General features: G+C 55.4%; 1 protein-coding gene across 11 annotated transcripts in view; it reads left to right on the top strand.

Moving 5' to 3' along the window:
- Positions 1-23,164, top strand: part of MYT1 (myelin transcription factor 1) — a 112,669-nt gene extending 89,505 nt beyond the window's left edge. For 5 of the 11 annotated variants that reach the window (XM_030825598.1, XM_030825597.1, XM_030825593.1 and 2 more), the window contains 12 exons: positions 1,407-1,612; positions 2,305-2,574; positions 4,681-4,835; positions 5,894-5,956; positions 6,079-6,147; positions 10,175-10,237; positions 10,636-10,719; positions 14,817-15,038; positions 17,373-17,464; positions 18,105-18,208; positions 20,660-20,803; positions 21,234-23,164. In XM_030825598.1, coding sequence (XP_030681458.1) covers positions 1,407-1,612; positions 2,305-2,574; positions 4,681-4,835; positions 5,894-5,956; positions 6,079-6,147; positions 10,175-10,237; positions 10,636-10,719; positions 14,817-15,038; positions 17,373-17,464; positions 18,105-18,208; positions 20,660-20,803; positions 21,234-21,362 — 1,601 coding nt within the window. In that variant the 3' untranslated portion in view covers positions 21,363-23,164. Of the gene's footprint in view, positions 1-1,406; positions 1,613-2,304; positions 2,575-4,680; positions 4,836-5,893; positions 5,957-6,078; positions 6,148-10,174; positions 10,238-10,635; positions 11,500-14,816; positions 15,039-17,372; positions 17,511-18,104; positions 18,209-20,659; positions 20,804-21,233 lie in introns of those variants that run through there. The other 6 variants (XM_030825600.1, XM_030825596.1, XM_030825595.1 and 3 more) reach the window with 5 other exon arrangements.
- The last annotated feature ends 230 nt before the right edge of the window (positions 23,165-23,394 follow it).

Below are 23,394 nucleotides of genomic sequence, written 5' to 3'. Positions count from 1 at the left end.
CTAGGGAGGGAATCTCTGCCCTCATGGGAGGACCACGATGCAGGCTGCAGGTCTTAGCTGTCCCGGGGGCACTGTGGTGGCTTTCTTGGGGCCTGCATCTCACTCCTGCTGCCACCTTCATGTTCACCATTAACATTTATGTGTCTCCTAATTATTTGTGAAACAAAACCCAGATCCGTTATGGGCACACCACGGCTCACCCTGGGAGACGCCACTGTCCCACTGTCCTCGTGCTACCTGTTTAATCCCAGTGCATTTCCCAGCACTGCCTCTGGGGAGGGTCGGACTGCGGGCTGGGTGGGGCCAGACGACTGTGGGGCTGGGCCCAGTGCCCTGGCAGGAAGCCATTGCTCTCCTGGTGGGGACCATCTTACTGGATACAATGTGTTATCTGTGACATTAGTAACAAATTTTCTGGGTAATTGTACTGACGAAAATCATTCCTACAAATCTTTAAGAACAATCCTTTCTGTCTTGTCTTGTCACTTACTGCCCTAATTTGTGGAATAAGCCCATTAGCCCTGGAAATGCATGCGAAATGGAAAAGCATTCAGTGTACACATGAGATTGGGAGTGGCGTCTCGTGGCAGATGTTGTCAGCCCCAAACATGACGTGACGAGTTTCCTACATGAGAATAATAAAAGTACTGATTGATGTGGCTGCCAGTGGGGCGTGAGCCTCTCTTCCTAACTTTGACAGAACCTGCTCATTAGGGTGGAGGACTTCCTGCCTCCAGGCACACATGCCTACTTGGATGAGGGAATGCAATGGTGCCCGTGGAGAGGGGGACCGCACGATAAGCTTTCCAATATATCTAGACCTTTCTGGATATACTGGTGACATCGTGATTGCTGAGAACATCGTGCGTGAGAGTGATTTTGCAGCTACAGTACAATTACTAGAAAAGATAACATTCCGTGCCTTCATTTGTCATGTTCATTTGAGCAATAATGTTACTTTTTTAAGGCAGTGACGGTTACTGGGGACACCAAGTCAGCCTAAATATGGGTACACCCTTTTGAGATGATGTGACAAAATTTTCCTATTTGGGCGATATGGCAAACACTCATCCTGTTCACAGAATGCTTGAGTTTCTGATAGACAAGTTATTTTTGTTTGAAATATCAGGGCTGCTGGAATGTCTTGGAGGCTTTTACTCCTTTTGCCCAAATTTTCACTGAGCCAGAAACGAGATTGTCTCCTCAGTCCCCTACAGGGGGGTGGCTGGGAGCGAGGTGTGTGAGGACTTGGGACTGGGATGGGTGGCCAGGCCCCTGGCCCACTTCGACCTAGCTGTGCCCTGGGCCCTCCCATCCCTCCCAAAGTGCCCCCTCCCCACTGACTTGTCCGAGTTGCTGCCTCTTTTCAAGTTGTGTATCAGCCTCGTGTTGTTCCCTTTTTGCAGCCAAACCTTTCCCAAAGGCCTCTTCCCCCAGGCACAGCCCCTCCAGTAGTTATGTGGGGATCACTTCACCCTCCTCTGCAGGCTTTGACTACTCGCACGACGCCGAGGCTGCACACATGGCTGCCACTGCCATCCTGAACCTCTCCACGCGCTGCTGGGAGATGCCCGAGAACCTCAGCACGAAGCCACAGGACCTCCCCAGCAAGGTTAGTGCATTTGCCACAGAGCCTTCCTTGGGAGAGGTGAGTTGGTGGAATCTGCAGTCAGGCCCACCTGCTCTCTGCACAAAATGTCCCTAGGAATGGCTCGTGCCTAGCTGGCAATTCTCATTCTTAACTTTTTCTCCCTCCTGGCCGTGGCCCCAAGGACCGCAGAGCTTGGATGGGTCCACCAAGAGAACCTGGTGTGCTGAGCGGAGGGGGACCAAGGGCTGTGAACACAAGTTCCCACGTGTTTCCCTCTGAGTGTGAGGTTGTGCACGCACCATGCGCCCACATGTCTCCCTCTGAGCCTGAGGGTGGTGCACACACACTCCCACGTGTTTCCTTCTGACTCCAGGGCGGTGCACGTGCCCTGTTCACACGTGTTTCCCGCAGAGTCTTGTGGTTGCTGACACACTCTCCTCGCTCAGAGGACCTAGTCTTACCCGAGTTTATGACATGTCCTGAGGGACTGGTTTTTGTGCTGTTGGGAGGCAAGAGGAATTGTAAGGCCCCCTTCATGGGAAATCAGGAAATGGCAGTGGATGTTTTCCTCTCACCGCCTGTCTTTCCCTGTTGTTCTGCTTCCTTCTATGGGAACCAGTGTTCTGGACCCTGTACGTGTGATTCAAATGGACCAGAAGGCACACACGGGAAGGGGCTGGAATCGCTAACAGATCTCACCTTTGCAATTGCAGTCTGTGGATATTGAGGTAGATGAGAATGGAACCCTGGACTTGAGCATGCACAAACACCGCAAACGAGAAAATGCTTTCCCCAGCAGCAGCAGCTGCAGCAGCAGCCCCGGTGTGAAGTCTCCGGACGCCTCCCAGCGCCAGAGCGGCACCAGCGCCCCCAGCAGCTCCATGACCTCCCCCCAGTCCAGCCAGGCCTCCCGCCCGGACGAGTGGGACCAGCCCCTGGACTACACCAAGCCAAGCCGCCCGAGAGAGGAGGAACCTGAGGAGGTGGGTGCAGGCGCCTGGGCAAGCGGTTGGGCGGCTGCAGCCGGCTCGCCCTGCTTGAGGCTGTTGTGATCCTGGCTTTTCAAGGAAATTCCTCCTCACAGGCTTCTGGAAGGGCCTCGGGGAGCCGTCCGTTTTCCGAAGAGCCCTTCGTCTTCTCAGCGGCTGGGACTCAGGGTGGGATTTTCAGCAGCAGGGGCATGCTGTGCCCTTGTCTGTCAAGAAGGAGGTGGCCTTGTCACCCTGTGGAGCGTGGCGGCCAGTACCAACGTGGGCACTGTGGAGGCATGGGGAGGAGAAAGGCACCTTTCAGATCCCAGGAGTTGATTGGGGAAAAGCTCAGGTTTCTTGGGTTTTGAGCCTTCCACCACCCTGCAGAGCTGACCTGCTGTCCAGATAGGGGCAGAGCCAGTGTGAGAGCTTAGGACCTGGGCCTAGGATCGCCCATGGTGGGCAGTGCTAGGTCCCTGAGACCAGGACCAACCTGGCGTGGGTGTTGGAACTGTGGTCTGGGAAGCAGGGGATCCTTCCCTTTTTAGTTGTCCCTTAAAACGTGTGAAAGAAGAACCCTCAGAGTCCAGCTAATTCTGGGCTTTTTCCCAAGGAGATGTGTGTCCTGAAGAGCAAAGTCCAGTTGTGAGGGCAGCCCAGGGTCCAGGTGGCACCAGCGGCATGTGTGAGACTAGCAGGCCCCTCTCCCTCTCCTTCCCCTCCCCTAAAGCCCCTCAGGAGGTGGAAGGGGTCCCTGTGGAAGGAGCAGGGCCAGACCCTCAAGGAGGAATGAGGGGGGTAGGGTAGGCCCCTATGAAGGGTGGGGGCTGGATGGGGCCCCCTCCATAATCCGGCCTCAGTGGGAGCCAGATTTCCTCACTGGCCCTCACACCACCCTCAGGTCACCCCATTTTATAGAGGAGCAGCCTGGGACCCCACAACAAGGTCCAATTACCCGAAGACTGTGATTATGCTGGGCCGTGGGCTTCACGGGCATTTCCTCATTTGACCCCCAAAAACCTTTGAGGGGCTGCTGTTATCTCACGTTGGAAAGAGTGGCACCTGGGCCCCAAGAGCCTGAGCCACTTGCCTGGGACACATGCGAGTGCCTGTCAGGACTGGAATTGGAGCTCTGGTTTACAGCATCCTGCAGAATGTTGGCCTTCTGACCCTTCCTGGACCCCTGGCCCCTCCGTGGGAGGGACTGTACCCTGCTTACCTGTGTCCACAGCACTGAGCCTCCATAGCCAGCCTTCAGTTTGAAGCCTTTATCAAGTACCTGCTGTGGTCAAGGCATCACACTGGTGGGAGTGTCGGGCCAGGTGGTTTCAAGGTTACTGCAGTTATCGTAATTTGTGTGTTATTACCCTCGTTGTGCCATCTCCATGGCATTTCAGTAACACTTATTTAGTGCCTACTGTCTATTGAGTGCCATCCCTGGCTCTGAAGGGAACTGTATCCTGATGTTTACCCTGCGGAGTGACGTGGCAGAGGGGACCCACACACCTGAGGCCAGGGAGGGTGTCAGGAGCCTGCCACACTGGGCAGCACCAGGCCTCCTCATTTCTAGGGCAACTCAGGAGCTCTGGCTGAAGCAGGGGAGGGATCCAGCCCCTCAGGGGTGTCGTCTTCTGTGTTTTGCTGGGGGGAGTTAAGTCTTCTTCCCTTATCCAGAAGATAGGAGACTCGGGCCGGGCGCGGTGGCTCACGCTTGTAATCCCAGCACTTTGGGAGGCCGAGGTGGGCGGATCACGAGGTCAGGAGATCGAGACCCCGATGAAACCCCGCCTCTACTAAAAAATACAAAAAATTAGCCGGGCGTGGTGGCGGGCGCCTGTAGTCCCAGCTACTCGGAGAGGCTGAGGCAGGAGAATGGCGTGAACCCGGGAGGCGGAGCTTGCAGTGAGCCGAGATCGCACCACTGCACTCCAGCCTGGGCCTGGGCGACAGAGCGAGACTCTGTCTCAAAAAAAAAAAAAAAAAAAAAAGAAGATAGGAGACTCCGGGAGATGCTTCTGTGGACACTGTCCCGAAGGGTCCCTCTCCCTCGCCCACTGGGTTGGGCGCCCAGGCCTCCCCGCCAGCCGGTTAAAACATCTCCCTGCTGGTTTTTTGCAGTCAGAGCCAGCAGCCCATTCTTTTGCTTCTTCTGAAGCAGATGACCAGGAAGTGTCGGAAGAGAATTTTGAGGAGCGGAAGTATCCGGGGGAAGTCACCCTGACCAACTTTAAGCTGAAGTTTCTCTCCAAGGACATAAAGAAGGAGCTGCTCACGTAAGTCCCTGTTCGGCTGGCACAGCTCCTAGGAGACCCTCTGTGGCCTGGGGAGGAATAGGCCCTGGTCCCAACCCATGACGACCGGGTCTGCTCAGGCTTCCCCCGACCTGTCCTGACCACCTCGAGCCAGGCAGCCTGCGACAGGAGCCAGAGTATTCAGAGGTTTCCCAACACCTTTGCGTTGTGCTGGGCTTTACTGCAATCTTCTAAAAGTGATTAAGAACAAAGAAATCCCTTGGCCAAGCTCACCAAGCAGGACAGAGCAGGGCAGGGGGAGAGTGGAGGAGAGCTCCCAGAGAGCTCTGCAGGAAGCCCTGGGGCAGCCAGAGGCCCGGCCCTCTCCCTGAGGCCGCAGCTGGCACGTTCTGCCTTGGGCTCCATGGCCAAGGCCTGGAATGTACTGCCTTAGGACTCACCACCCTCAACTCTGTCATCCTGGCTGGCCCAGAGGCTGCGTGTCTGAGCTAGTCCGCACGGAGTTGGAACAGACAGAGTTGCTGATGGATATGAGTCAGATGTCAGTGACCTTCTGGCCAACCCTCATTGCCAGCCACCTGTCCTAGGGGACTGTGAGAGGCTGTGCCTGGCACCTGCTCCACAGGTGATACAGCTCTCACATGTGCTCAGAGTACATTCCTGGGGTCCCTCTTCTCCCCACCCTGAACCCCTCTTGTACCCTCACACTTGCAGCTTGCCCTCCTGGGAGTGGCTGGATCCAGGGAAGGCCTTGCTTCAGGGCCTGGAAAAGGGAAGGAATTCCCTGCCTAAATATTCATGGGCACATACGCGTGCACACACAGCACATGTGCGTCAGAGGCACCTAACTTTAAGCTCAACTTTAATTTGGTTACTTTTTCTTCTTGAGTTAAGTTGTGTGGGAGAAACTTCCAGCCTGAGAGGCACCGGCTGTCCTCCAAGGACTGAGGGGAGGAGGGGCAACCGCTTGGCTCGTGGGTGAGCCAGGAGTGGGCACCAGTCTCCCTCGCAGAGCAGGCTCAGCCTGGGGGGCAGGTACACACCACTCTCCGGTCTGACACTCTTTTTCCTTTGTCCAGCTGTCCCACCCCTGGCTGTGACGGCAGCGGCCACATCACTGGGAACTATGCCTCCCATCGCAGGTTTGTCTCCTGCTGGGGTCTGTCTGGCCTGGCCTGGGTGCTTCGTGGTGGGTATCCCTCCTCTCCTCCTCCTCTGCTCCCCCTCTTTGGCTTACCCCAATATCCCGTCTCTTCTCTTTCAGCCTCTCTGGTTGCCCTCTTGCTGACAAGAGCCTCAGAAACCTCATGGCTGCCCACTCTGCTGACCTCAAGTATGTTTGCGCTCCCTGACCTCCTGTCTCTTGGGCGGCACCCTCGCTTTGCTCTCCTTCCATGAGGCTCCTGCCAAAATCAGCCTTCTCCAAGGTGCCAAGCCTCAGCTGGCCCCAGCTCTCCTGAGATGGGCAGAGGGGCAGGGCCGTGGAGGGGCCGATTCTGCTTGGCTGGGGCTGCTCTGCCTCTGTGCCCTGCTCTGAGCTCTGCTGTTTGCCTGTCCACTGGGGGCCAGGGGCTGCTGCAGGCTCCTGCGCTGTTCTTGCCCCGTCCCCCACCCTCCAGCCTCCCTGGAGACCCCCGACAGGGCTGTCTGGGCCTGCTTTCTCACTGCCCTAGAGATGTGGGAAAAGCGCAGAACCCACCAGGGAACGTAAGCCCTGCCGTGGCTCGGCAGGCCACAGGCTGTGCGGCTCTTGCTAAATGAACTGAACGCTGATAATGAAGAGAAAGCTCTTTGCCCTCCCCTCTCTCGTCACGCTCCAGCTGCTTCTGCCTTGGCCCTGATGCCCTCCCCCTCCATGCTCACGCTTTCTCTTTGCTGGGCTCACCCGTTTCTGCTTCTGTACCTCCCGCCCCTACCTAACGCATGGGCAGGGCAGGCCCTGCAGGCACCAGCTATAGCCTGCTTGACAGTCCTGCACAACCAGGCGCAAGCACCCAGAGGTTTCCAGGGGTCGGTGTCCTCCTGGGGCGGACTCAGGGACTGTTGCTGCCTTTGGTTTTCGTGCCTCCAGTTGCGCTGTGACTCCACAGCCTGTGTGACCCTGAGCCGTGGGGAGCTCCTCCTGGGCACCGGGGTCAAGCTGAGGCCTTGCAGGAAGGGCATCCCATTCCTGTCTCCTCAGGTCACCCCTCTCCAGGGGTGTCCCTCCCTCCCCCCAACATAGGCCTCTGTGTTGGGGGCCCTGAATCCAGATCAACACACCCTGGCTCATTCCATTCTGGGGCCAGACAGGATCCTGGGCACTGGTGCCTCTAAGATGAGGAAATGAAATTGCTGAAGGCTTCTAGGGACCTTAGCTGGCTCAGAGCTGGACAGAAAGCTCTAGGTCTCCCAGAGCCCCCACCAGCAGCCTTGTCTCTGTTCCTCTCTGGAGGCTGGTCTGGCCCCAGCAGCCAGGAGGAGTGTGCCCTCAGGCCCTTCAGTGCCCACAGGGTGGGGTGCACCGTCTCAGTTTCCTTCCTGGAAGTTAACAGCTTCAACATAAGCATTTTCTGAGGCTTAGATCCCGCAGCAGCTTCACACATTGACTTATTCGTTCATTCTGCCCCCACTTTGTCCAGTCCTAGAAACCCAGGAAACACTCAGTACTGCAGCTTCTGGGACTGCCCTCTCTCCCTCTTTCCGTCTTCTCTTGCCATCTTTCTTGCGTTCCTTTTTCCTTTTCCAATTCTGCTTTCTTTTCTATGATTAGTTTCCATGGTTTTTCCCATTTGGGCCTGAGTAATTTAAGAGCGAGAAATGTGGCTGCATGCACTCAGTGGCCCCAAATGTCACCATGTCCTTTCTGTCCTGTGAAGTGGAAGCTCGGGCGGATGAAAGGAGCTTGGCACGGTTCGGGCCTGGAGACATGGCCGTCTGGGAGAGTTAGTGCTTTTTGAAGACTAAGAGCCTGTGAAGAACCTTAATTGCCAAACTTCTTTAGAAATAACGACCAAAAGCCTCCCCTGTTGAAAGTGAACCTCTCATCAGCATCAGCAGGGTTTGGGCAGGCAGCCAAGGCCTCCAGGCTCCTTCAGAAACTCCTCTCTCCCCTCCGTGGGAGGCCACTTCCTCTCCTCCCTCCGACCACTGCATGAGCTTGGGACGATGGTGGTCTCACCCCGCCACGTGTCCCGGTGTACCAGCCTCCTTGTTCTCTGCCACCTCCTGTGTGAGGCGGCATCAGGCACTGGCTTCTCCTGATCAGCCTTGTGGCAGCCATGGGTGAAGGTGGCCTTGGGACAAACGAGGTTCCTTTCATGACCTCCCTGTCCACACCTGGCTGCAGCGACAGTCGGATGATGTGTGTTCTGTGTTTTAAGTGAATCCCAAGGGCGTTCACTCTTCCCTCCCATGTGTCTGATGTGGTCAAGGGCTGCCTCGGGCCACTCAGCTCATCTTGTGTTGGGAGTTGAGCTGCAGCCACACACACCTGCCAGGGCATGACAGGCTTTGTGCAGGGTGAAGAATGCCTGTCCACAGCACAGGGTTAGAGAGGTGAGACCTGGTGTGTATTGCCAAGGCAGAGGGTGCCCCTCAGACACGGTGTTCCCTTCTGCCCAGATGGGGCACTCAGAAGCAGGTGGTGGGAGGGGTGGGGGTGGCTGCAGATTCCCGCAGCTGACCCTGGGGGTCCACAGGGCCATAAGGGGCATGCAGAGGGGACACCTGCTCCTCTGACTATGTGAGTACTTTCCTCTCTTGGACACAACTCTTGAGAAAAGCCATCGAATCGGGCCTTAGTGAGGACTGCAGGATGGCCCCACCTGCGTGTGAGGTACCTGCCGGCCCCTTGGGAGTTACACCCCCACCTGACACTCACTCCCAGACGCCATCGGGGAGTGTCTCCTCTGCTGTTGGTGCCACTCACAGACCAATGCTGTGCTTATCCCCGTCGAGGCCTGGAGCTGCTGTGGGTCTGTCACTCTGGCCACGTGAATGGCCACTTGCCCACCGCACTGAACCTGAGCTCTACCTGCTGCTTTCCTGCCACGGAGACAAGGAGCTGGAGCCCCAAGTGGCCACTTGAACAGCTGCCAACCCAGGAAGGAGAGGCAGGCCATCTTCAGTTCTCCTGGCTGGCCGGCAGGGTATCCAATGTGTGGCCCACAGCGCAAGGATGAAGGAACCTGAGACTCCCCAGGAGGGCACTCCAAGAAAACCCCTAGGGGCCGAAGAGAAGGTTGCAAGAGGTGGGGCCAGCCCTGCTGTGCTGCCATAGCCCTTTGGGTGCCAGGCTGTGCCCGGCTTCATCTTCCTCCAAGCGAGGAGATGTCCTGTCCCGGTGGCCAGATGTCACATGTGCTGGTGGAAGACTCCGGCGAGGAAGGGCCAGCAGCATGGAAAGTGAGACATCCTCCCTGGGGTCTGAGCGCCACTGCAAAGTGCCTGTGAGCAGCAGGTGATCTGGACCCAAGCACTGAACTCTTGCCTGGCTCCTGCAGGGTCAGGGGTCGGGAGGGGTGAGGCGCAGAGAGCAGGCCTGACGGGGGATGGATCTACCCGCAGAATCAGGTCACCTCCTCCCACTCTCTGACATCAGCAGGAACTCACATATTTTTTCTCAGTGGACATTCAGAAGAAAATAACATCCGTGCTTGTAATATTAAAGTGGAATTTTGTACCACCTTATGTGATACATTCATCAAATAGTTTTGGGTGTATCAAGTTGGACTTCTGTGTTTCTCCTCCTTACTCTCTGCCATAAGCCACTGGCTGCGTGAACTCTGCAGTCACGTTACCCAACAGCCAGGCCTGGCACGGGCTGCGCCATCTGCTCTGCAGCAGGTGTGCAAAAAAGCCTGTGTTCATGTACCAGCCCATGGTGGCAACCCTTTGTGAGGGCGAGCTCCCAGCCCGCCCAGGAAGATGGACTGGTCTTAGGCTCTGCTTCAAGTTATGACTCAGATATGCTCTGAATGCCTTTAGTCCAGCCTGGACCCTACAGAAGCCCGAGCTGGGAGCCCTTCGTGTCCTCGGCTGCAGTGGACCCTGTAGGCCTGTCCCAGTGCCCAGGGAGGGGTCTGGGTGTAAAGCGATGCTGGAGCAGCAGGTGGCTGCTCTCCTCTCATACTTCCTGGTCTCCCTCGGGGAGACGGAAGAGCAAAGTACTGAACCCCTGAGATGATCGAATCAGACCCCTGTTGCTGGCAGTAGGCAGCTGGGGTGAACATCGGTGATGTTCCTCTGTGGACAAGGGAATGTGGGGGGGGCCCACTCAAGGGCTGAGCCCGGAAGGCTTTCCTCTGGGGGTCCCAGGGCCCTGGGCCGGGGCTAAACATCTTCATGGGCTCTGGTTCCAGTTCTGTTTCCCTCTGCAGGTGCCCCACCCCTGGCTGTGACGGCTCCGGCCACATCACAGGGAACTACGCTTCGCACCGGAGGTGAGCCTGCCACACCCTCAGGTCCTGGGCCCCAGGGGTGGGCAGGGAATCTCTTCCTTATTTGAAGATTGGAAGACACTAATGTTGCTGACAGCCAGAGTCCATTTCCATCTCTTTAATCTGAATTGTTGCCATTTCCAGAACCTCACTATGTTGCCCTCTGCAGTAAGATAAAAAGGCAAAGGGTCAGGGTTAGGGGCTCATGGTAATGCTTCTCCTTCCCGACCCTGCTGCCTATGTCTGTGGATTCTGCTTCTTACAATTGATCCGTCGACTGCTCTCACTCTCTCCCACCCCAGCCTGGGGTCACAGAGCTTGAGGGGAGAGGATGAGATGAACGGGTGTGAGAAGCTGCAGTTCTGGCACTAAGGTGGCCTTTTTTCCTCTTTCAAAATCAGCTTGTCCGGCTGCCCTCGTGCAAAGAAAAGTGGAGTCAAGGTGGCACCCACCAAGGATGACAAGGAGGACCCTGAGCTGATGAAGTACGTTGGGCCATGCTGGCTCTTTCATTGCATTGCAGAATTGAGATTTTCCTGTGTTTTATAATGTAAAAAAACTCCTACTAGATTCCCTTTTCATTAATACAACGGGTCACCTAACTGATCAATGCCAACTTTCGTTTTGATGGAAGCTCTCATACACTGCACGTTGATACCTATGAAGATATGAGCCCTGGATGTCGTGTGGAGGGCATGGGTGCCAGATCCTCCCGGCTTCTCAGGTCTGGAGTATTTGGCGGGGCTGGGAGAGGCAGAGCACCCTTCTACCTATGTCTTAGGGCCACCTGGGAGTGGGCCCCAGGGCCTTGCAACCTGCAGACTTTTGTCTGGCAGGAAAGGTGAGATGCAGGAGTCGAGGAGAGGGTGGTTAGAACGACGTTGAAGCTCCAAATCCCGTGTGTCCGTCCACGCACACACCTGTGCAGAGAGCTGGTAGATGGAGAGAGCCGGGAGGATCTCAACTGGGACCCAGACACTGTTGGGTGAAGGAAAGAGGACATCCTGGGCCTTAAGTGACCCAAGTCCTTGAGGCAACAAGATTCTCCTCTATTGCTCTTCTCACTGGGGCAGGGTGGGGGCTCACGTGTCTTTGTGGGGTTTATAGGTGAACCCTGACTCTGTGTGTTATCCTACTTGGTGGGGGTTTGTGTCCTTGCAAGCTTATTCTCCCAATAGGGAACGGGTCCCCTGCACTGCCCACTCTTAGGTGGGGGGAATGCTTTGCTACAGACTCAAACCAGGTGACCCACTGGCCATGTTGCCCAGGGCCTTGGGGCTGGCTTGGTCGGGACAGGGCCCTACTATGCCCACAGGAAGCAGGTTGCCCTGATTGTGTTACCTGCTGGGCCAAGAGCAGCCAGACAGCACCCCCGGGGACGGGCAGCTTGGCCTGAGATTGGGTTGCTCCTCCTGGTAGTTTGCTCCAGCTGTGCCCAAACATCTGCTCGGCCACACTGGAGGAACCTAATTGACCAACATCACATCCTTCAGAAGGGGATGGCCCCACCAGCTGTTTGGTGTAATAGGCTGTGGCTTGTTTATTTATTTAATTTTTACAATAAAACTGTAATGAATGCGAAATTAACAATGCAAAGTTTGTGGTTGTTAGTACTATGAAGGTTGCACACTAAATGATGAGGTGGATAAAAAGCATTTTGCCCCTGAGAATCCAGGAATTTGCCTATGATCATATAAGTGCAACACCTTTATGGATTTGGCAAGGACCCTGCTGGCAGGGATATTATAAGTGAATTGTGCTGCATTTGCAAATGATTAAAATCAAGATCAGCATTTTTCAAATTAACCAGGAAAAATGGTTTTCCTTTCTAATGTGCTGTCAACTTAGCTTTTAAAAAAAACAAGAGTTCTGCAGCCAGGTGGAGACTGTGACTTTCAGAAACATTTGCAGGGTAGATGAAGTTCCTAACGGCTCCATGGCAGAGGGACACGGACTACGGAACACCTCCGTTTTACAGGGTTCCTTCCCAGCCATAAACTTTAACCGCACTTATAATTGCCCAGCATCTTTAAACAGATGCGTATCAAAGCAGAAACCTGAATGGGTGCGTCAGGTCATGCTGAGGGATGGGATTTTGTCGGCGTGTGTGAGCTGTGATTTGGAGAGCCTGGCGGAGCAAGAGTCCTTTTTATGACATCTCCTGCTGGCACTATTTAAAATTAAGTCACATCAGGCACTTGGTGGTAAATCCCTTTGCCACAGCTTTATAACTGGTCATAAAAGTCTTGTGGAGGTTCCAGTGTGGGAGTCAAGAGGTGAATGCTCCCCCTGCCCTGCCCATTGTCCCTGGAGGGGAGCCCACGCTGCCCCTGGCCACACAGACACCCGACAAATGAAACGCACCTCTGGCTCCTGGTCCTGGCCATGTTTCTCATGTCACTGGCACACACGGCTTCTGCCCCCCAACACGTGATAGGAAACACTAGCTCACCCAAGAAGCACAGAGGCCTCACCAGCTCAGTGCCCGCTCCCCTCGCCCCAGCACCTTTCAACGTGATGCCCCTGACGGCTTGAAAGTCTCCACACCAGGTGTTGTGAGAAAGCGAACATACCTGAAATCCGAAATCCGCTCCATGTATGCGATTCAAGGGAACAAAAACAGTTTCCCTTGATGAAGGGGAGTAGCGTTTTGCAAGAAAGGGAGTAAAAATAATTCAGATTTGGGCCAGGCGCTATGGCTCATGCCTGTAATCCCAGCACTTTAGGAGGCTGAGGCAGGCGGATCACCTGAGGTCAGGAGTTCGAGACCAGCCCAGCCAACAAGGTGAAACCTCATCTCTACTAAAAATACAAAAATTAGCCGGGCGTGGTGGCGGGCGCCTGTAATCCCAGCTACCCGGGAGGCTGAGGCAGGAGAATTGCTTGAAGCCGGGAGGCGGAGGTTGCAGTGAGCCAAGATCGCGCCACTGCTCTCCGGCTTGGGCAACAAGAGCGAGACTCCATCTCAAAAATAATAATGATAATAATAATTCAGATTCGACTGTGTGGAGTAACTGAAGAGCCAGCCACCTCCCATTTGGCCAGTGCCTCTTCCCAGCCAGGCTGTGCCTGGTGCAGGTGTTCCCCGGGGTCCCATGGCTGGGAGGCACCCCCATCCGAGGGGGGCTGGACATTGAATGTGAACTTCCCAAAGCCCCCATAGGGGCCCCTGGCAGTGTCTCTGCTCTGGACGGGGATGAGGTGACCTTGGACTGGCTCAGGGAATGTCCTATAAGTTTCTGAGGGCTAGGTGGGTGGGATGAGTAACAAAGGGAAAAGAACCAAGAGAGGGGCCTGTGGAGGGAGAGAAAGCAGGGCCCTGGCTGAGGTGGCTGGGAAGGGTCCGACATGGCAGCTTCAGAGACGAGGCCAGAGTGTGGGGGCAAGAAGCCGGACGCTGCCCTCCCTGTCCAGGCCTTGTTGACCTTCCACTGAGCCCCATCTCACCCCTACGGCAGGAGCCTCTGCCACGGCCCCAGCCCCCTGCTACCGTCCTCCCGAGCGCTTCCTGCGCTGACCCCGACTTCCCTGTATCCCCGTGAATCTCCTCGTAAATGGAGCAATGGTGACCTCTCTTGGGGTCTTGTGCTGCCAGGTAATCAGCACACAGGGAGTGTGTGACAAATGGTAATTTGGATGAGTTTCATTTACGGAGAGATAAGAACGAGCCTTGCAGATTAAAGATCTTGTCCTGGGTTTGGCGTGGGTTCCTGGATGAAGTGGTCCCTCAGATCCCCAAGTCCTGGTCCAGGTCCTTCCCTGAGGCCATGGGGACAGACCCTCAGAGAGGTCAGGGGCCTGGGCCCTCTGCATTGTCCTGTTTGTCTCCGACCCACACTGTGCCCAAGGCATTTGCCAATCTGAATTTATGTTATTTTCATAAGGGCCTCTATCCCTGTCCTGGAACACCCAGAACAAAGGAAAGGAAAACAGCATTTAAGGCCAGCCTCAGGCAGGAGTGATTATGGGATACCCTGGCGAGTCTGCCCCACGTGAGGTCTGAGTTCTTCCTTCTAGAACATAGATCTCAGTTGTGGCAAAGCTGCAACATCTATGGGCACTGCCCCCTGATTGCACTGGCCTCAGTCTGGGAGGCTGTGGGGTGACAGGCCCCTGCTGCCCCTGAGCTCCCCTGTTTGGGGACCTTGTCATTCTCTTGTGATCCATCGGCCCCCAGGCCTATGCTTGATGCAAGCTCCTAGGGAGTGGCCTCTGGGTGGTCTCAGCTGACGACATGGCTCCACATTGCTGAGTGACACACAGTGACTCCAGCAGCAAGGCTTGGAGTGAACCTGAGAGCAGCCCCCAGGCCCAGGGTCACGGCTGCTGGAGGGCACAGAAAGAAGGTGGCTGCAGAGACCCCAGCCATGCGGAAGAGGGAGCGTGGCCCTGCAGTCTTCACATTCAGCCCGGAAGGGCCAGTTCTTCCCTGAGGCTCCAGGACCTCAGCTACCCTCCCTGCCTCACTCTGAAGCCCTTTAATGTGTGATGTTGGGTTCCCTCGTGTCTAGCTTGAGAGAGTCTCCAGGCTTCTCCTCCCAACCCTTCGCCCCTGTACTCACCCTGGCCTTTCTGCACCCAGGTGCCCAGTTCCAGGCTGTGTGGGGCTTGGTCACATCAGCGGGAAATACGCCTCTCACAGGAGCGCATCCGGCTGCCCATTGGCTGCCCGCAGGCAGAAGGAGGGTTCCCTCAATGGCTCGTCATTCTCCTGGAAGTCCCTGAAGAACGAGGGACCGACCTGCCCCACCCCGGGCTGTGATGGCTCTGGCCACGCCAATGGGAGTTTCCTCACCCACCGGAGGTAACTGTGCCTGCAGGTCCTGCCCCTCTGTGCAGTCAGTGGGGACCCTCGCCTGGGGCCTGGGGCTGAAGCTCCTGAGGGAGGGCCAGACCAGGGCTCTGTGTGACCAGTTTCTCAAGGGAAAGGCCAGGCCGCATGGGTAGCGGATGGCGGAGGCTAGCAGGTCTGTTGGTGCCAGGTGATGCTGTGGGTTATGTCTTCGCCATGCGTCTCCCGTCATAAGCCACCCTTCCACATCCTGGAGTCCTTCCTGGCTGGGTGTTATGCTGGACACAGAGGCCACACATGAGCAGAGCCCTGGGTCTGACACTTACGTTCTCTTAACAGGCTGACAACTTCTCAGGAAAAGTTTGTCTCCTACAGCTAATGCCCTGTCCCTCCCATTCATACCTCTTCTTTGAGCTCTGGGCAGAGACCCCTGCCTGCTTTGCAAGGGAGCTGGTGGCCCCTCGCTGTCAGGCAGTGGGCCTGGGCAGCATTCACCAACTCTTGCCTGCCCTCCAACACCTGCTCCAGAGCTGAAGGACCTCGCTTCACCAGCCCCCACTTCCTGTCTGTGTCCTATGGTGACAATGAGTGCCTGGTCCCATCAGAAACCCTGTGTCTGGGCCTAGGGCCAACGCTGACTCTTCATTCCCTCCCCTGTCCCTCCCCTCCCCTTCTTCCCTCTTCCTTCCCCTCCCTTTTCCCTCCTTTCCTCTTCTCCCTCCCTTCCTCCTTCCCTTTCCCTGCTCTGTCCCCTTTCCTCCCCTCTCCCCTTTCCTCCCCTCTCCCTACCCCTATCCCTCCCCGTTTCCTTCTTGCCCCTCCCTTCCCCTTCCCCTCCCCTCTCCCTCCCCTTTCCCTCCTCTCCCCTTTCCTTCTCCCCTCCCTCCCCCTCCCCTCTCCCCTCCCCTCCCCCTCCCCTCTCCCCTCCCCTCCCCCTCCCCTCCCCCTCCCTCCCTCTCCCCTCCCTCTCCCCTCCCCCTTCCCCCCTCCCCCTTCCCTTTTGCCTCCTCTCCCCTCCCCTTCCCCTCCCCTCTTCTACCCCTCTTCTACCCCTCCCCTCCCTTCCCTCCGCCCACCCCCCCGCCTCCCCCCTCACTCCCTCCCCACCCCCCTCCTCCCCTTCTTCCTCTCCCCTCCCCTCCCCCCTCCCCTTCCTCACCTTCTCTTCTTTTTCTTCCCCTCCCCTCCCTTTTCCCTTCCTTCCTCCATCTACAAGATTAATTAACTCACTCATTCAACAAAAGCATTTGCACCATGTTCCAAGCCCTGGAGAGAGAGCAGAGAAAAAAAGGGCAACTACCCCTTGTCCTTGTAGAGTGCATTTTGGGCAAAGTAGGTGGGACAGCCTGTAAACAAATAAATACGTAAATTACTTAGTATGGCGAATGGTGGTGCGTGTGCCGGGCAAAACAGAAGCAGGGAAGAGGACAAGGAAGTCCTCTTTGAGAAGGAGGTAGCAGCTTGGCCTGAGGTGTCTGGGGCACAAGCCCTCAGTGAAGTGGCTGGAGCTGGGAACAGCCTGGCCCGCTGGACAAGGTTGGAGGTGCTGAGGGGCTGGAGCCAGGGAGCAGGAGCAAAAGGAGATGAGGTAGAAAGTTCTGAGCCAGGGCTTATCTGGCTGCCAGCTGGCAAGGACTCAGCTTTCACTGTGAGTGAGGGTCCCTGGCAGAAGGCAGAGGAAAGACTAGATCTGGCATGGGCAGCTGGCATGGACACAGCTGCGGAAGCCAGGAAGGCCACTAAAGGAGGCTCCTGCAGCCGGGGTCAGTTGGGCAGAGACTCACGCTGGGCTTCCTAAGGGCATCTCACCTTGCCTCAATCAACCTTTACTTATGGTGTGGACACAGTCACTTCATAAATGAAATCATGCCTGAGAATGCACAATTTTAATGCATTTTTCTGCTCGAGTGTCTATATCCGAGGAGTGATCTGTGACTGTCATTACCACCACATCCTAGAGGGTGTCTCAGAGGCAGAGGCAGCTAGGATGGGCTCCTCTGGGAGGTCAGGGCTGCAAAGTACCGGCAAGCGGGTCATGTGGACCTCAGACCTCAGACCCCAGAGGGAGCCCTGCAGAGAGCAACAGTGCCCTGGCCCCCGAGTATCAGACAGGGTCAGCTATGGCTGTGCCAGACGAGGTGAGCTCTGGAGTGTCCCCTTCCCAGCCTCTGCCCTGCCTAGATGTAGCTTCTTTTTCCCCATAGAACACAGTTTGGCCATAGGGAGGCCCTCCGGGTCATCTAGGTGAGGTGGAACGTGCCTTCTGTTAACCCATAATGTGTGACCCTGGGCTGGTCATGGTGGGTGACCCTGGGCTGGTGAATGATATGTGGCCTCTGTTTCCAGTTTGTCAGGCTGTCCCAGAGCAACCTTTGCTGGAAAGAAGGGAAAACTGTCAGGGGATGAGGTCCTCAGTCCGAAGTTCAAGACTAGCGACGGTAAGGATGGCTTCCTGGATTTCCCTGCTCATGGCTGGGTGCCCGGGTGAGTGAGAGCTGCGTACCTTTTTGTGCTGGTGGGAAGAAGGTAGAGAGGTGAAGCCCCTCCTGGAATGAGTCATGGCAGAGGCAGATCCCTTCACCTAAGCTGACAGCCTTTCGGACGTTGGCTCTGAAGCTCTTGACACCTGTGTCTGGGGGCCCTGGCCCTCAGGAGCTCATGCCTGCTGTAACCTGTGGCTTTGGTGACCACTGGGATCAGAGTCCAGTGGAGCCCATGTGCTGTGAGTTTGTGGAGAGGTGTGGCCCATTCCCACTTAGGTGAGGAAATTCTGCATCGCCTGAACAAACTTCCATCTTTAATGCAGCATTTCATACCTCCCAAAGAGATTTAAGCCTTTCCACCTGCCAGCCAGCTCAGAAGGCAAACCATAAACACTCATCTCACAATTTTCAAGACAGACTTCTCCAGCACATAATGTGGGATATGAGCCCCAGAGAGAGATGAGCTCAGAAAACCAGGAGGGGGGACCTCTGCTGCACAGGGGGTTTCAGTTCTAGAAAGCAGGCTTCCCCACAGCACTCTGGTCCAGGCCTGCCTGAGGCCCAGGGCCACAACTGAAGTTTCTCTCTGGGTCAGTGTTGGAGAATGATGAGGAGATCAAGCAGCTGAACCAGGAGATCCGAGACCTGAACGAGTCCAACTCGGAGATGGAGGCTGCCATGGTGCAGCTGCAGTCCCAGGTAGGTGGTGCCACCCCCCACTCCTGGGCTCTTTGCCCACCCAACCCAAACATTCATCCTGGGGACAGTGAGGCATCCGTCAGCACTCATCAAGGTTGCTGTCAGGGCTGAGCTGACAGACAGCGCAGTGCCTGGCACACAGGCACACTTTGGACTTGCTGGCTGCTCACACTGCGGTGTCCGTGAAGTCACACTGTGAGTGCCGGCGGGCCGCTGGAGCTGGTTGTCCCGCTAGGGCTGTGGTCTCGTTAGTGTTAATAACACTATTAATAATACTAGTCCCATTAAGATTAGCAGCACTGTTTCTCTTACTCTCATTAGAATGCGTAGTCCTGTCAAGACTAGCGGTCCCATTGGGGTTACCAGTCTTGTGAGTAGCAGTGGTCCGTGAGCGTGGTCCGTGAGCGTGGTCCGTGAGCGTGGTCCGTGAGCGTGGTCCATGAGCGTGGTCCGTGAGCGTGGTGCCGTAGAGCCAGGTCTCTGGAGCCAGGTTTCCTCCCCAGCACCCAGCACAGCCACATACCAGCTGAGGGACCTGAGAAACCTTTCAGCCTCTTCCTCAGTCAGTTCCTCCGTAAAATGGAGGTAAGAATAGGATTCTACTCCAGCCGGTTATTGTACAATGAATGCATTTCTATGAGGAAAACATTTAGCATAAGCACCTGATCCAGAGTATGTGCCGTCGGTGACGGCTGCTGTTGCTGAGGGATAGGATTACAAATTATTTTAAATGTTTGTGTCATATTTCCTGATTTCCCTAAAATGAGCATTTGTAATCAGAAAAAAAAGCAGTAAAGATCTTATTTTGAAAATAAGAGCATGCCCCACCTGTGGCTGCTGAGTGGAGTCTGCAGCCACGCTGGGGGAGTGGACACACATAACTGTGCCCCTAACGGCTAGAGGGACAAAGGGACAAGGAAGTGACCAGGTCCCACAGAGAATTTGGGCAGAGCCCCTCTGGGCAGGGACAGTTGGGGAGATGGTGGCCTCCACCAAGGCGGCAGAAAATGAGTAACATCCTCCTGCCCCACGTGCCTCATTACTCTGCTCTTGTCTCTACTGGCAAACAGGCTCACGTTGACCGCTTGTTACTCAAGAGCCTGTATAAAAATAGCATCACCCCACGGGGATCAGGAGGGATTTTCGCTGTCATGCGCATGTCGATGTTGCATCCCCCCAGGTTCATAGGCAGTGACGACAGAGAAGGAGTGATGGCCCTCCTGGCGGAGCCATCCCCGTCCCCTCCTGGCGGAGCCATCCCCGTCCCCTCCTGGTGGAGCCATCCCCGTCCCCTCCCGGCGGAGCCATCCCCGTCCCCTCCCGGCGGAGCCATCCCCGTCCCCTCCTGGTGTCTCTGAGTGTGGAGATGCACTGTTGTGTGGGTGTCCCATTTTGTGCTCTCGGCTCCTCCCCTTCTCAAAGTTCTTAGGGCCTTCATCAGTGTCAGTGTCCTTGGGGTAGCACCTCTGATTTCTCTTTATTTGCCAAAGCCAATCTTTTTAAAGACAGATCATTACCTTTTACTAGCATCCCTTTGGAAGGACTCAAAAACCCCTGTCCCTTTGAGGGAGTTTGGTGACTGCTGCCCTCTGCGGAAGGGCAAAGGCAAAGGGAAGGCAGGTCCCTATCCCCCATGCAACCCTTTCAAAGCCACATGCTTGTCACCAGGTGGCAGAAGAAGCATGCTTGACCCCATCCACAGCCTCCCAGGAAGGAGCTCCCCACTCCTGCCTCGTGTGTCACCCACACTGTCTTTCTGTGAGTTTAGCCTCTGCCCCCATGGCTCCCTGCAGATGTGCAGTCAGGCTAGGGGCTATTCCTGGACACCAAAGGCCTCAGGGCCAACACCTCAGGGCAGGTTCACCACCATGGTGGGGAAGTGAGAAGACTTGTCTGTAGTTGGCCTGGGGAAGACGTGCTTGGGAGGCCCTGAGGAGGCTCTTTGTTGGTCTTTCTGGTGAGGGGAAGACCCAAAGGCAGGCTGACACCCCACAGGGTGTGCAGTGATTTCCATCTTACAGTTAGAAGCAGGAAACATGGTGAAGCTAAGACCACAGCAGGTGGAGTCTGAGATTGAGACAGGGCGCTGTGAAGTCTGTGCCCCCACCCCATCCCCTCAGGACAGAGGGGCTCAGAAAACCAGGAGTGGGGACCTCTCCTGCACAGGGGGTTTCAGTTCCATCTAGAAAGCATGGCACAGAGGGACGTGCCACACGAGCCCCCTTCCTGGCTTCCCTGGAGTCAGGCCATGTCTCCAGAGGCCCCTGCCTTTCTCTCCTCTGCCAGCCCCTCACCTGTGGCAGAACCCCGTACAGGAAGGCAGAGTCCCGCCTCTTCTCCCACCCCAGGGTTCTGTATTCTCCCAGAGGGCTGTGAGAGGCAGCCCAGAGAGGACCCCCGGGAGGATGTGGGCCAAGGGCAGGCAGCACTTCGAGTCTCTCTCTGGTACAGATCTCCTCCATGGAGAAGAACCTGAAGAACATCGAGGAGGAGAACAAGCTCATTGAGGAGCAGAACGAAGCCCTGTTTCTGGAGCTGTCCGGCCTGAGCCAGGCCCTCATCCAAAGTCTCGCCAACATCCGCCTTCCGCACATGGTAGGCAGCACGCGGGCCTGCCGGCACCACAGCTGCCCCGGGGTCTCTTCGCAAAGCGGGAGGGCAGGGCATCTCCCACCCCCTCTGCCTCTGGGTCCTGCCCTAGGGGCCCTGTGCCCTTGTGGAGATTCTCTCCACCCCGAATGGCCCGGCAGGCTGTTGGCTACGGTGGCTTTAGCCACCACAAGGAGTAGCTCATGAATCCAAAGCAAAAGGTGATTCCATCAGCAGAGAGGCTACTGCGGGGATGGCTGCAGAGAGAAACACTCATGTTGTTTCAGCACGAGGGCAGTGCAGCCAGTGCTGCCTCTGGTTGGTATGGGCTTATCTCGAGTCACCTGGGGACATAGGTTGGATGCTCCCACATCAGGGTCTGTGGTGTGGGGCCCACTGCATGGATGGGGCTTGCTAACCTGGTTCTGTTCTCTAGGAGCCAATATGCGAACAGAATTTCGATGCCTATGTGAGCACCCTCACCGACATGTACTCCAACCAGGACCCAGAGAACAAGGACCTGCTGGAGAGCATCAAGCAGGCTGTGAGGGGCATCCAGGTCTAGGCCGTGTGGTACCCAGAAGTCTCCCAGCCCACCACACCGTCTGCCTGCCCCGCCCTGCCCCGCGCCGTGGGGATGCCCAACTCGCAGTGACTTCCTGTTTGCGGCCGGGTGTGGCCTCGGGCGGGTTTATCCAAAGGGACGGCTGGAAAATGGCCTCTCCCACGAGGCCCCCTCCAGGCTCGGGGCCGTGGTGGCCCTGTCCGTGTGCATAGGGGCACTGAAGAATTACAAAGCGATTTATTTTTGTTTTTGAAAGAAATCTGAAGAGCAGCTCAAAGTCTCCAGTGGAAGCTCATGGACAAGGTTCTCAGGGAAGTTTTGGAGTTTGCAACCACAGTATTCCTTTGTCTGTCGAGGCTGGGAGGGTGGCCGTGAGCGTGGTGGGCGGGTGGTGTGAGTGGCATCTTGGCCTGGAGGACACGCCTGGGGCAGCGTGTCTGTGCTCAGTGATGGCCGCGGAGGAAAGTGCGTTTTCTGTTTTCATTTAATTCAGTTTTGTGTTAAGGGTGGAACAAAGCTCTGTCCCAGAGGGAAAGTTAGGAGTAGGCCTCCCAGAGGACACTCCAGACAGTTGACAAGCATCGCAGCCCCTGTCAGGTCAAGGAATTTTAACCTGGGAGACTCCTGAAAATCAGCCTAATATCTGGGGGCAGCTGGCGCTGAGGCTGTGCAGATGTGTATGGCCTTGGGTCACAGCTCCCTACTGGGGCTGCAGCCTTTAGACCCTGGGTCTGGGATCCACGTCCAGGGACCACTCTGGCTTCTGTGCATCCACCCAGGCCCCCGACCCATCACTGCCACATTATCCGGGTCATGGCCGAGCTTGACCTCTGCATCCATGGTGACGGAGGTGGCAATGACATCATCAAGGTCAGAGGGTAAATTCCTAACAGGAGACCACAAGGTTTCACTTCTTTTAGATCCATCCAATATGCGAAAAAAGGGTACATTTTAATTTAATGTGTTAAAAACACAATGTCCCTACTGTGTAAATAGATCCAAGTCAATGATGACTGCAATTCCAAGTTAGTATTTAAAAATAGAGAAATTGCACTTCCTGGAAAAAATTAAAAAGTAGTTAGTTTAATTATTCTGTAAATTATTTAATTTTGTCAAGATGTAAGTATTTATATTCACAGCCTCTTATGTTAACGTTTGCTATTTATTTAACATTTTTATTTATTAATTTTATACTATTTCAACTAGACCCCACACCAGGGCACCGTAAGAGGGGAAAAAAGTGAATTCAAAGCAAAAATAACTATTTGACTATAATATAGGCCACAAAAAATCTTGATATAACTCCTAGTTATAATTTTGATGCAACCAAGTTATTTTTTATATATTTTGTTATTTATTCTTTTAATAATGGAATTTTTTTAAAAAGTATTTTGTAACTGAGGAATTGTGATAATTTGGGGATTTTGTTTTCCCTTGGTCTAATGGAGAGAAAGACATTTTGGTTTTCTTTTTCCATTTTGGGTTCCTTTTGTTTCAGGCACGGATAACAGCAAATGGAATTCTGTATTTATTATTATTTAAGTGTAGCGCAGATGTGTGTGCTTGGGCGTGTTTCTCGTGTCGCGTTTGCGTGTCGGCTCTTGCGGTGGAGTCCTGTTGCTGTGAGGGAGTGCTGGCCGCAGGCAGCCTCGAGTCGCCGCCAGGCTCACAGGCTGTGCCACCCGTCCCTCTGACAGCTCCAATACTGTGACCCTCCTTCCTCAGGAAACGCGTTGAACCCACAGCACTCCGTGGTGTGTTTGCAGGGTGATTTCCTAATAAAAGTCCACTCTGACTGTGAATCGGTGCTGTGGTCTGTGGGGAGGACACCGTCTCCATTCTTGGTGAGCTCTATCATGCACCCTCCTGGGAGCATCTGCCCAGGAGGGGAATCTTCCATCTCTGGTCTCCCCTTGATACCACACGTGGGGCCCCCCTGGTGTCAGCTTCACCAGTATCTCCTTTGAAACCACCCTCCCTCACCGCCTCCATGTGCGTCTCTTGAAGGTCTAAGTCACTGCGTCTTGCCCCT

This window comes from Nomascus leucogenys, chromosome 13 (assembly GCF_006542625.1).
Source record: "Nomascus leucogenys isolate Asia chromosome 13, Asia_NLE_v1, whole genome shotgun sequence".
In the NCBI taxonomy this organism is placed as follows: Eukaryota; Metazoa; Chordata; class Mammalia; order Primates; family Hylobatidae; genus Nomascus; species Nomascus leucogenys.
The sequence above is the reverse complement of the archived record's forward strand: the minus strand, read 5'-3'. Positions and strand labels throughout refer to the sequence as shown.